Genomic DNA, 12,891 nt, shown 5'->3' on the forward strand with positions numbered 1-12,891 from the left:
ACATTTAACTTGTTAGCTTGAGATCTAACTTCTAAAAGTTCCCTTACAGATTCGATAAAACCCTGATAATACACATTGCAGAGTCTTTCGATGTCCTTATCGTGATGTTTAATGCGTTCGTTTAATTTCTTTTTAAATTCATCATGTTCTTCATTATCGAAAATCGCCCTATAAATATAAGAAATATATTAGTCTAAAAAATGGGTGGATCATTATCTATACCTAAAAGTAGGACCCCAGTAGTCATCTATTCCTTCGATTTCTTGTAAATACAGATCATGTTGAGAATTTATTTCTGGAATAGTAGTTTTATCCATAATTGTTGGGCATTTGGGATTAAAAAATAGTTATTCAAAAATCAAAACAAATTTTAAGGTTATGTGAGTGACATTTAATTGTCTGTCAAATCCTCTGCTCAACTCAAACTCAAAGTCAAAGCTCAAAACTTTTGCCACAGAATAGGAAACAAGTTGTTCCTTATAGGGATTTTCATTCACAGTCATGTGTTTCGAGCTTCTGTCATGTGTCACATAATATTAATATATCTACGTCATACGTTATTGATATATACCAATGATACAAACCAAAGACGTATGGCGTAGATATATTAATATTATGTGACACATGACAGAAGCTCGAAACAAATGACAGTCGATGAAAAGCCCTTCTGTGCTTTTGCGAAGCCGACTACACGGACTGCATATTCCAGGACGGAACATTGTACACAAATTACATTCCAGTAAATGGCAACACCGCCAAACACCAATATTTCGTTCTATGCAGCTTCATTTGAGGCTATCTTCATCCGGGACTATTGTGAATGATGTCATATTATTTGATTTGATTATATTGTAAGAATTTAGTTTGTGATGTTTCAAAAACCAAGAAGGACAAATAACAAGTATGTTTTGTTTAAATTACAATTTAAATTATTTTGTAACAATTTAGTTTGTTATGTTTCAAAAACAAAGAGGGACAAATAACAAGTATACTTTGTTTAAATTACACTTTTAGATGGATTTACAATTGTTTCGACAGTTATTTTCTAGCATAGGCTCTATGTAAACTTTGGACTTTTGAAATAATGTAAAGATTTAACGTTAAAACATGCCTTACTTTCTTCTTTTTTGTCAAGTTACACCATGGCATGGAACACCCAATCAATCCACCAATCAGAAATTTACACTTGAACTTTGCAACCAATGAAACTGACATAAAAGAAGTGATGAAAAGAACAATTTTATTTGGTGTTCATCTGTCAGTGAGTTCACGGTGAGGTGTGGAGTAATGAGAATCATGAGTTTCATCAGGTGCTAATGCAACTTCCAACAAAAACAGATTTTTTTCGTAAAATGTGAACGTGTTAGTCAGTCAAAATAGCATCAAAATGCCGGTCATTGATGGTTATAAAGTACTTTACATTTTATTACACAGTTTATATACAATTTTTGAAAATATTTGGAGGACTCTTTTATTTATTTATCAAAATTGTATAAGGGTTATAAACCCTGAATCTACATTCGATGATGCTGACCAGTTAAAGAAAAGACTGTCTAGACTAACAAAAAAGCCTCAACATTTAACTATCATTATTGGTGTGGAAGAATGTTCATTGGTAGATTTGGCTAACCTCGTATATTGGTGTTTAGGTCTTAATATTCCGTACGTTAGTTTCTATGATTATAAAGGTAAGCTTTTTTACTTTATTTTTTCTTTGTCAGGTTAATTATAACGACACAAGCATTTTTATTGTGCAAGATTTAAGTGCATGCTTGAGTTCAAAGTTTTATTTCAAATTTAAATATTTTAAGGGTAAAAAATAACAACTATTGCTCTAATAATATTCACCACAGTTATAGGTACATTTATAGTTGCTTAATAATATTTTTTCTATTTATTATTGATCAAATTTTACTGTAGGTAAGTCATGACAAAACAATTTTAACCATCTTTTTAAATAGGTACATTTGTCCTATTGTTTTAATAGTATTAATAATACAATAACCTAAGTAAGCAATAACAACAATTAATTTACGATAAAACTTTTTCAAAAGTTTTTCAATACATTGTTTTTGAAAAATATTGTTTGTATGTTTTTATTCTATATTAACAGGTGGTTTATTTTTTCTATGATTTAGACTGAGAACAATTTATTAATTGCTCTAATCTAAACCATCTCTCAACATTTTCTTGTTAATCCAGACTGATTGAGTTCAAATAAATGCCTTGTGATAATTGAAAGAAAAGTTGCTAGTGATGTTGTAGGTCTTCAAAACAAATCAGATTTCCTCTATATAAGAAGGTAACATAATAGAATAGAATTTATGTGTTGACCAAATTTATTTGTTGACTAACATACCAAATAGTTTTGTTTTTGACAAGCCAAAAGAAATAGTGAACATTATTTTTTTTATTATTTAATGGCATAGACATTAGTCATTCAGCCAGTTGCAATAAAGAATATACAATTCTATCCCTAATATAAAATTAAACAGAATCAATATAGTAATACAATAAATAATACCATACAATAAATACAATAATAGATTCCTGATAAAGTGATATAACATTTATGATGAAAAAGGATGCAAATCTGAACTTAAATCATAAAAAATATCATGCCCGCGTACAAATCTTATAGGACCTTGCTTGTATCTGACAAGAAATCTATAATGATATTGTATATTTGTTGTGAGCCTGTAGCGAGCAGAGACTGGATATTGAGTGGTGCATGCATATCAAGTTTAATTAAATTTTTATAGAGTTTGAATGCTGTTGAAACTTAGTACATTCAAAAAAGATATGATCAAGATCACCCTGCTTTCCGCAATGTTTGCAATTATCGTCTTCAATCACATTTATTTTATATAAATGAGTGAACATTATTACATCGTATTATAAAATTTAAGTAGGTACTTAACATTTTTGTGAATTTAAATATTAGAACAAACAGTAAAATGTTTAATATTAACAGCTTAACAAATAATAAACATACTAAGTATAGCCCAATTAAAGAAACCTAAAAAACCTCTGTTGTTCAAAAATTTGCAAAAAGATTGATTAATTGGACTTCCTCATGCTAATGCTGCACCCTGTATACTGGGCTGTATTTTGTAAAATAATGAAAACAAAATAATTTTTTTTTAGAAAATTAAGTATTATCGGCATGATTTTATCATAAACATTTAATATTTTGTACATTAGTTTTTATTGTTAGGTATCAATGTTAACTTTTAATTTTAATTTTCTTTGCTAGTTAATTATAACAACCCAAGCATTTTTAAAGCAAATGACATGCTTGAGTCCAAAGTTTTATTTTAAATTGAAATATTTTACATGTGTAATAGTTATTTATGATATAAGTGTTAAAAATACACTTTTAAGGCACACATGTGAAGGTTTGCAGAATGAGTGAAGCGAATTCTGCAATTCACATGAGTGCCTTAAAAATGTAATTTTAACATGTGTATCATACAATATTTTTTCTACAAAGGTCTTATACAGTGTGCACGTAAAGGGTGGAATAAATTCATTTTCTCGAGAATGGACAACTCTGAAAAAAAAAATCCCGAAACAGGTCAATTTTTATTTTTAAATTGCGACTTTTTGGCATATGTATCATACAAGTGACGTCATCTATAATTTTTTTAAATGAGAATAGGGGTCGTGTGATAACTCATTTGAAAGGTAATTCAATTCTCTATTCAGTAATATAAACATTAACATAATTATTTATACAGCGTGTCAAAAAAAAATTTTTTAATTAAATTTATTGACATAAAAGAAGAATGTGTGTAATTTATTTAACTCAAAATGTTTTTTAAATGTTTATTTGATGAATAAATATTGTTTTTTGCTTAAATTCAAAATTAAAGCCACCACCCACCTTTCTCTTGACAGTTTAAACATTTCATTTAAGCGAAAAGCAATGATTATTTTTCAAATAAACATTTTTTCTGTTTTTTGAGAGCAGTAAAATGTATTTTGGACTCAATAAATTACATGCATTCTCCTTTTTATTTAATAAATTTAATTAAAAAAAATTTTTTTTGGACACTCTGTACAAATAATTATGTAAATGTTTATATTACTGAATAGAGAATTAAATTACCTTTGAAATGAGCTATCACACGACCCCTATTCCCATTTAAAAAAGTCGTCGATGACGTCATCACGCCCAATGGGTGACATCACTAGTATGATATATATGCCAAAAAGTCGTAATTTAAAAATAAAAATTGACCGGAATTTTTGTCCAAAATCGTCCATTCTTAGGAAAATGAATTTATTCCAACCTTTAAGTGCTCACTGTATATCAACAATTATAATTTATTCATTCTCAATTACAGGACAATACCTACAAAAACTTTTACTTGAACTTGACTGACATTCCATTTTTATATTTTTCTTGACATTACATCCAAACTGCCTATACTGTCAATACGTAAATCATAACAACTATAGAATAACATCTACTTTTATTGTTGTATATTCTAACAAATTTTAATAGTTTTTTTCTACAAGCGTGTTAAAAATGCAATAATACAGTTTAAATTAAATTTTAAAAAACCTTTTTCAAATTGCGCAAGTTGTACTGTTAATATTAATATGTTAATACTGTTAATATTAATGTTAATAAATGAAATATAAAAAATATTTTGACCGTTTGTTTTAAAAATTTGACATTTCAATTTTAACTGCAATGCCTTAAAAATTTTAAAGCACTAGTGCATTAAAGTAACATTTATAACGCTCCTATGGAGTGCTAAAAGTTACATTTTTAACACGTTTGTAGAAAAAAAAATAATTATTGCTCTAATTATCAATATATTCACCATACTTATAAATGTATAGTTGCTTATCAATATGTTTTCTAGTTTTTATAAATTAAAATTTACTTTGTCAAGTTATGACAAAACTATTTAATCATCTTTTTAAATACATTATTTGTTCTATTGTTATAATAGTATTGATAATAAAATAGGTAACATAAATAAGCAATAAAAAACAATTAATTTACGATAAAGAACCACCCATTGTTTTACAATACATACATTGTTTTTGAACAATATTGTTTTGCATGTTTTTATTCCTTATAAACAGGTGGCTTATTTTTTTCTATCATTTTAAGACTGACAACAATTTATTACCTAATTGCTTTAAATTGAAAATGGTTGGTTGGTATATGTAGTTTTAAAATTTTGAAATTTTTTATTTTTTAATTATTTTAAATGAGAGTACATAACTTCAAGAATACTCTCCGAAAATTTCAGATTAATCAGAGCAAAATTACTAGAAATACAGCATGTTGAATATACCTTTGACTCACATTGTAGCAACTTCACTCAAGCACGCTTAAGCATAGTGAGAAACATTCAACAGCTGTTCCCTTGCTCTTTTGTAAACTACTCCGTGATTTAAAAGTATATTCCTGTGTGCATCACTTTACGATTTGAAAGACAAAAGAGAAATTGAAAATAAAGTTGTCACAACTTTAAATACATTTTTCTCAAAACTGCTTTTTTTAAATGTGGGGACTTTGTAACTCAAAAACTACTTGACTGATCCATCTGAAGTTTTGCATAGCTTTTCTTTAGACATTTCGTGAGGTATCAATGTCTAGATATTTTTTGTCTAGATTTTAACTTCTGAGTGATGCCAAAATCTCAAAAATTGTTAAAACTTTTCAAAAACTTACAGTGATAGAAATTGTTTTTTGCATGATAATATTTTAGTTTTGGTGACATCAACTTATCACAATTTACTATATCTCAATTTGGCATTTCTATTTCATCTATATATGAAAAACTTTCCATTTTGGATAGCAACAAGGGGCCAGGTCCAGATGATCTTCCACCCTCTTTTCTTAAACACTTAAGCTTTTTACTTTCTAGACCTCTTTTTCACATTTTTAACCTGTCATTAAAGACAGGGATGTTCCCAGCCTACTGGAAAACTAGCTTTATTACCCCAATACTAAAATCTGGAGATGTCTCAAGTGAACAATTATCGTCCAATTAGCATTCCGAGTTGTATTCCCAAAGTTTTTGAGAACCTTGTTTGTGACTATTTGTCAGCAATTAAAAGGCTGTTTTATCGACCAGCAATTTGGATTTCTTCAACTGAACTTGATTTATTGACATTTACCGACTTGTGGAATCTCTTGAAGGTGGCTTCCAGGTTCATGCTGTATACACAGACTTTACAAAGGCGTTTGACTGGGTAAATCACAAGATTTTAATCAATAAGTTGATAGGTTTGGGTATCCAGGGTGAACTTTTAGAATGGTTGTTATCCTACCTATCTGAAAGAATACAAATAGGTAGTATGTGTTCAGGGTTTTCAATCGCTTGAAATTAAGGTACCTTCAGGAGTGCCACAAGGGTCACATCTGGGACCCCTTCTATTCAATATTTATGTTAATGATATTACCTCCTGTTTCCACTTTGCTTTTTTTCCTAATGTTTGCTGGTGATTTAAAATTATATTTGAAAATCGAGAATGATGGTGACTATCAAAAATTACAATCTGACTTGTATCAGTTGAGCTATTGGTGTGATAGCGACGGAATAGAACTTAATGTTAAAAAGCGTCACTTAATGGTTTTTGGTCGAAATAGAACTTCTACAAATCATATCTATACTATTAAGGATTGTTCTTTAGACTCTGTATCTCAGATAAAAGACCTAGGTGTTGTGCTCGATTCCAGCTTATCCTACATCCCCCATATCTCATCTATGGTCTCAAAATCACTTAAAGTTTTAGGGTTTATCAAACGTTGTGCTAAAGACTTTCTAAATATCCCATCCATAAAAATATTGTATTGTTCACTTGTGAGACCTCACCTAGATTACTGTTCATGTGTTTGGTCTCCACACTATAACACCCATATTCTAGCTATTGAGAGAGTTCAGCACAAGTTCTTAAGATTTGTTGCATTTAAACAAAACCAGAGGGTTGATGAAATTAACTATTCTAATATGGAAAAGTCTCTCAACATAACCTCTCTTCAAATCCGACACATGCATAAGTATCTCACAATGTTTTATAATATACTTCACACCAATAATTTTGGTCCTCAACTATTGGAGAAAATTAGCCTCCATGTTCCCAGTAGACAAACGAGGCTAAATCAACCCTTTTACATTAGACCCCATTGCACTAACTAGGGACACAACTCCTTTATGTCCAGAACACCTAGGTTTGCTAACCAAAATTCGGAAGGTTTAGATTGTTATAGTTTTCCAAAAGAATTTAAAGCTCAGCTTAAAAACTGTGTGTGATAACTTGATGTCCTTGTGTTTTGTACATTTTTTGTTAATGTTTGTTATTTAATGTTCCTAGTTTGTATGATTAAAATTTTAAATTTACTTTAGGTTAGGTTATAAATCTCCTATGATTAATGTTTACACTGTATTTTAATTGGGTGATTGCCTGTTGATAAATAAATAAATAAATAAAACTAAAAAAACTTGACAGCATTACCTTGACAAACTAATGAGCTAATAAAATGTTATTGAATTTTTTAACTAGTTTTGATGGGAAATAAGCCACAATTTTACTAAAAAATGATTTTATTATTAATGATGTTTATTAAACAAGGAACAATAATCGGGTGTCGTTGTCAAAATACAAAAAATATAAATGAATTAGACAAAAATGTTGTTGCTTAGTAAAAAAATTCTTCTAATAATTAATTTAATCTGACTCATTTATATCGGAAATTCAGACATATATTATACATTTTAAAGTAGAAGCCTTTAAAATGATATTGCCAATATTTATGAGTTGCGTTCCTGGGACGACTTTATTGAAAGATAGTTCATTCGTAAAATTGTGGCTTATTTCCCATCACAACTAGTTAATTGCAAAAATGCCACAAGAAAATAGCTTCAGAACATTGAATTTTTTGTTTCGCAATGAACCAATGATGAGTCCTGATGTCCACAGCAAAATCAATTTTTTTGGAGGTGTCTGTAAAAATCCGCCAGTGTTGGCATATTTTGCCTTGAATTTTTTTTTTGAATATTCTCTGAATTGTATTGAATATGTTTATTTAATTTAAAAATTAAATAAAACTACCATAAATAAAAATTCACAAAAATGTGCTTGAAATGTTGATTTCAAACCATGACCCCCCTGCACCCTTAAAAGAAGGGTGATGTAGGTCCTCGAAATAAATCAGACTACTAAGCTTAAACATGTTATTTCAAGTTAAAATATTTTGTATGTGAAAAATATTTATTGCTCTAATATTCACTATAGTTACACATTTACATATTGTCGCCTCAATACTATAACTTTATAACTCGAAATTAGTAGTTCTGAGATAAACGGGTTTAAAGGTTTTAAAGGTATTTGTGCTGCTACCATGATGTTGGTAAATACGGAATTCACTCTGCAGCTCTTAAATACTGTTCCATAACTTTTTGGCTACTGATCTATTTAGTAATACGATGCAAATTTGTTCTCCAATATGGAAAATAAAATAAAAAAAGTAAAGTTAACATAATGTTAATATTTTGGTTATGTCGCATGTCGTGCCTAGTTGCATCTAAGTGAACTTTTTAACAAAACTAATATTTTAAGCATTATTTTGGTGAAAATTAGCCCTCCGCCATGAAGGTTGCCAGATCTGCTAACAATAGGGAACTTGCATAAATTTTTAAATTCGAAAAAAATGTTATAAATCACAACAGAACATAATTTAAAACATGTATCAAAGATAAAAAAGTTTTGTTTGTCTTTCGTTTGGCCCCTAAAGACGATTAAAAATTCAAATTAAAACAGGTGGTCCAAAACGCATCGTGACGTCACTTGGTTTTACATTTACATTTTTCCAATAAAGTAAACAGAATTTTAAATTAGACGTTATAAACGTCAGTAGAAAATACATTTATGTGACGTTACAAGTGTTTTTGATCGTTTGACCTATTCATAGGAAATTTGTACTTTTACAAAATGGTTTTATTTTCAATAGTAAACCTTCGTTCCTTTCCTTCAAAAACAGTATAAAACTACAATTTTAACAAACTGGTATATATTATTACAATGACATACGATAAATGTCATTAGAATATAAATATTTTTGACTTATTCCACGACGATGAGCTTGCCAAATACCCAAGTAGGTGGAGGCCAATAAACTAAAGAATGAGAAGAAGAATATACCTAAATATAAGGTTGTGTCTAGGTATACGCTAACGTGTACGCAAATAAAAAAGTTAGTGTGTCAGTGGTTTCTTATTTTTTATTTGTTTAGTGTTTGTTTTTAAATTAACTAAGGAGTGCGGACAATTATTTAGTTCTTTTAATGAGTTTAAGAACATTTTAAAACAGTACGCAAAAGATAAGAGACTATAAATTAATATGTATTTTTTTAGTTATAAATGAAATAGTATTACCGTAAAAGATTAAAATAAAAGGAAGACCTAAAGCTTTCACAATAATAATTAACTTGTTTTGAAGCTATTATCCTTGTGGCATTTTTGTAATCAACTATTCTAAATCGGAACTAAGCCACAATTTAACTAAAAAATTGATTTTATTAACGTTTCGACTTCTAAACCGGATGTCGTTGTCAAAATACAAAATATTATTAAATTAAACAAAAATGTTGTTGCTTAGTAAAAAATTTTTTCTAATAATTTATTTAATCTGACTAATTTTTTATTTTGACAATGACGTCCGATTTGGACGTCTAAACGTTAATAAAATAATTTTTTTAGTTAAATTGTGGCTTATTTTGCATTTAGAATAGTTGATTATAATAATTCACTTACGTATAAAAATTATTTTAACAATATTTTGTACCTACATGTCATGTCAACTAAATACATATAATTATTTTGCTAACCTAAATATATACTTTTATATATACACATTGATTTATTACAATTAAGTTTGAAACATCTGCATAGTTCTGCTTCCCTTCCCTTAACAAATATGTTTCCATCAAACAAACACTAAACATATCAAAATAGCATGTACCAAAATATATAGTCACTGCGCAAGCTAAATAATGACGTCACTGGCTTGATGAAGTTTAATTCGCGTCTACCTAACTTTTTTATTTGCGTACACGTTAGCGTGTACCTAGACACAGCGAAATATAACCATAATAAAAACTAATGCAAAACTATGTGACGTCACGTGCCGTTTGAACTATTTTATACCGCTGAAGACTTTAAATATGTATTTCTAAGTTATTACGAGTTTTTGAAGCGTGAACTTTTGGAAATCTCATTTTTAAACAAAACTGAACATTATTATCTAATAAAAAAAATGTGCAAGTTCCCTATTCTCGAATTTTTGCATTAACATGAACCAAATTAACAGATAGCAATTACGTGGTAGGCTCAATGTTTTTAGAAAAACACGTGCTAGAACTAGATAACTAGAGTTAGCTAGTTGTAACATTCAGTGTATGTCGCATTCACGATTATTTCGATTAAACAATAACTTGATAACTAATCTTGTCAAGTTTTAGCAGTGAATATTAGGGGCATTTGAGTTTTATCAACTTTCGTCAATCATAAATAAATACTTAACCAGTTTGGAGCGAGTTATCAAGTTTTTACGCAATATGGAGGCAAACAAAATACATCTTGTGAACTAGTTATCCCAAAACCTTAAATTTTGTAGTTATCAAGTTATAGTACATACTAAGGCGACGATATAATTGCTTATTAACGCTTTCGCGACGGGAGTTTTTAAACGTGCCGTGACCCATATATTGGTCTAAGAGCTAGCAACGTTTTCGAGAAATCATTTTAAGACGGCTGATTCTTTCATATATTGTTCCCTATGCTTCCTCGAACACCGTACCGGCCATCTGGCTGCTGATACAGGTTGCGTTCATTACTGTGCAGCACACCTGTACAGGTAAACACAAAATCAGGGTGATTGATTTGTGTTAAAAAGCTTAGTTGATCCGCTATAGTAATAGATAGCAATACAAGTTAATAACAAAAATTGTAGCTAACTTTCCGCTTCACATTACAAAATTAGTTAGAATGTTACAGGGTTTTCGATAACTTAGTGGCAGACCAAACTTTTGTTTTTTTGAATGGAACACCCTATATTTTATTTTATATTCGAAATCTTCTTAACTTCCCCATTACAAAAATATAAAGATTTGTTATGTTATACAGGGTATTTACAACGTTATAACCAATGTTCTATGAAAATCGTAATAAGTTCAGCTCCCTGTATAAATAAAAATAACCACAACAGCAATGGTTTATTGGTGCCATATTTTTTTGTTAATTCTCAAAATTTATAAAAATGGTTGATATTGCTAATTTTCTTTATATCGAATACAGGGTGAGTCAAAACGCAAGTACATTATTTTCACAGTGATTTTAACCTTTAACTACACGCGCTGGCGTACTTTGTACGCCAGATATAAGAATTCTACTGGAAATATATTTAAAAATTTAATTTTTGACCTTGCTTATTTTTCTAACCTATCACTGGAATGTGCTTTACAATTTGGTTTTAGTTTCGTTATAATCGGCGTTCTGGAAAGATCGTAATTTACATTTTATTATTTGTTGCTTCCGGTGGTAGACAATATACCCCAGGATTATATTACTATAAGTCGTAATATAAGTACATATTTTAATTGTTTTTTAGTCATTATGGCAAAAAATATATTTTTCTTTGTAAACAATACTTTTTCTCCTGTAAAAAATCACATATAAAAAAATTTTTTATTAGTAATTTTATTTATCATGGAATCCAGTTATTCCATGATTCCAGTTATAAATCCCAATTGGCTTACTGAAAAGGAACTCGCAAGTATTCACTGATGCCGAATAAGGTTTATAACAAACAACTAAGTGTATTTTTTCAAAAAAAATTAAACAAATCCGCTGTTTTTAAGTGTATTTTCTTGTGGCGTACAAAGTACGCCACGCGTGTAGTTATGTTATAACTTGATGCGCGGGTAGTTAAAGGTTAAATAGAACACCCTAATTAATAACTTACTCTGAAAAATGAAAATACATATCTCGAAAACTGACAAATTTAGGCATAGGGAATGTTATACAAAAATTAAAGTACTGTAATGATATTTTTCAATAGTAATAATATAAAATACAGGGTGTAATACAGGGTACCATTTAAAATTTCTGAGAAAAGAATGTACTTGCGTTTTGACTCACCCTGTATTTTATATAAGGAAAATTAGCAATATCAACAATTCTTAAAAAGTTTCACAATCAACAAAAAAATATGCCACCAATAAACCATCGCTGTTGTGCTTATTTTGATTTATACAGGGAGCTGAACTTATTACGATTTTCATAGAACATTGGTTATAACTTTGTAAAAGCCCTATATAACATAACACACCTTTATATTTTTGTGATGGGGAAGTTAAGAGGATTTCGAATATAAAATAAAATATAGGGTGTTCCATTTAAAAAAAACATAAGTTTGGTCTGCCACTATGTTATCGAACACCCTGTAACAATCTAACTAATTTCGTAATGTGAAGCTGAAAGTTGGCCACAATTTTTATTATTAACTTTTATTGCTATCTATTACTATAGCGGATCTACTGAGCTTTATCACACTCATCAATCACCCTGTATATTGAATTTAAATTATTTTGGGACGAAAATTTTTTTGTCATTACTTTTTAAACCACAGAAATGTCTGGCAATTACAGTTCATATTTCTAATAATGTTTAAAAAGTAATGACAAAAAAATTTTTCGTCTTATAATAATTTTAAATTCGATATGTTTACCTATACAAGTGTGCTGCGCAGTAATGAACGCAACCTGTATCAGTAGCCAGATGGCCGGTACGGTGTTCGAGGAAGAACAGGGAACAATATATGAAAGAATCAGCCGTCTTAAAATGATTTTTTTCCGACGTTGCT

The 12,891-nt window shown here is 29.3% G+C and overlaps 2 protein-coding genes across 2 annotated transcripts in view; both read right to left on the bottom strand.

The window, feature by feature from the left end:
- The window catches only part of LOC114328523 (exocyst complex component 6), a 39,004-nt gene extending 38,542 nt beyond the window's left edge, over positions 1 to 462 (bottom strand). The window contains exons 1-2 of the mRNA XM_028277388.2: positions 223 to 462; positions 3 to 168 (exon numbers count right to left, since the gene is read on the bottom strand). Coding sequence (XP_028133189.1) covers positions 3 to 168; positions 223 to 317 — 261 coding nt within the window. The 5' untranslated portion in view covers positions 318 to 462. The remainder of the gene's footprint in view (positions 1 to 2; positions 169 to 222) is intronic.
- The window catches only part of LOC114328520 (SCY1-like protein 2), a 113,236-nt gene continuing 100,465 nt past the window's right edge, over positions 121 to 12,891 (bottom strand). The window contains exon 5 of the transcript XR_007696306.1: positions 121 to 168. The gene's annotated coding sequence lies outside the window, so the exon portion shown is untranslated. The remainder of the gene's footprint in view (positions 169 to 12,891) is intronic.

The sequence above is a fragment of the Diabrotica virgifera genome, chromosome 2 (assembly GCF_917563875.1).
Source record: "Diabrotica virgifera virgifera chromosome 2, PGI_DIABVI_V3a".
Classification (NCBI taxonomy): Eukaryota; Metazoa; Arthropoda; class Insecta; order Coleoptera; family Chrysomelidae; genus Diabrotica; species Diabrotica virgifera.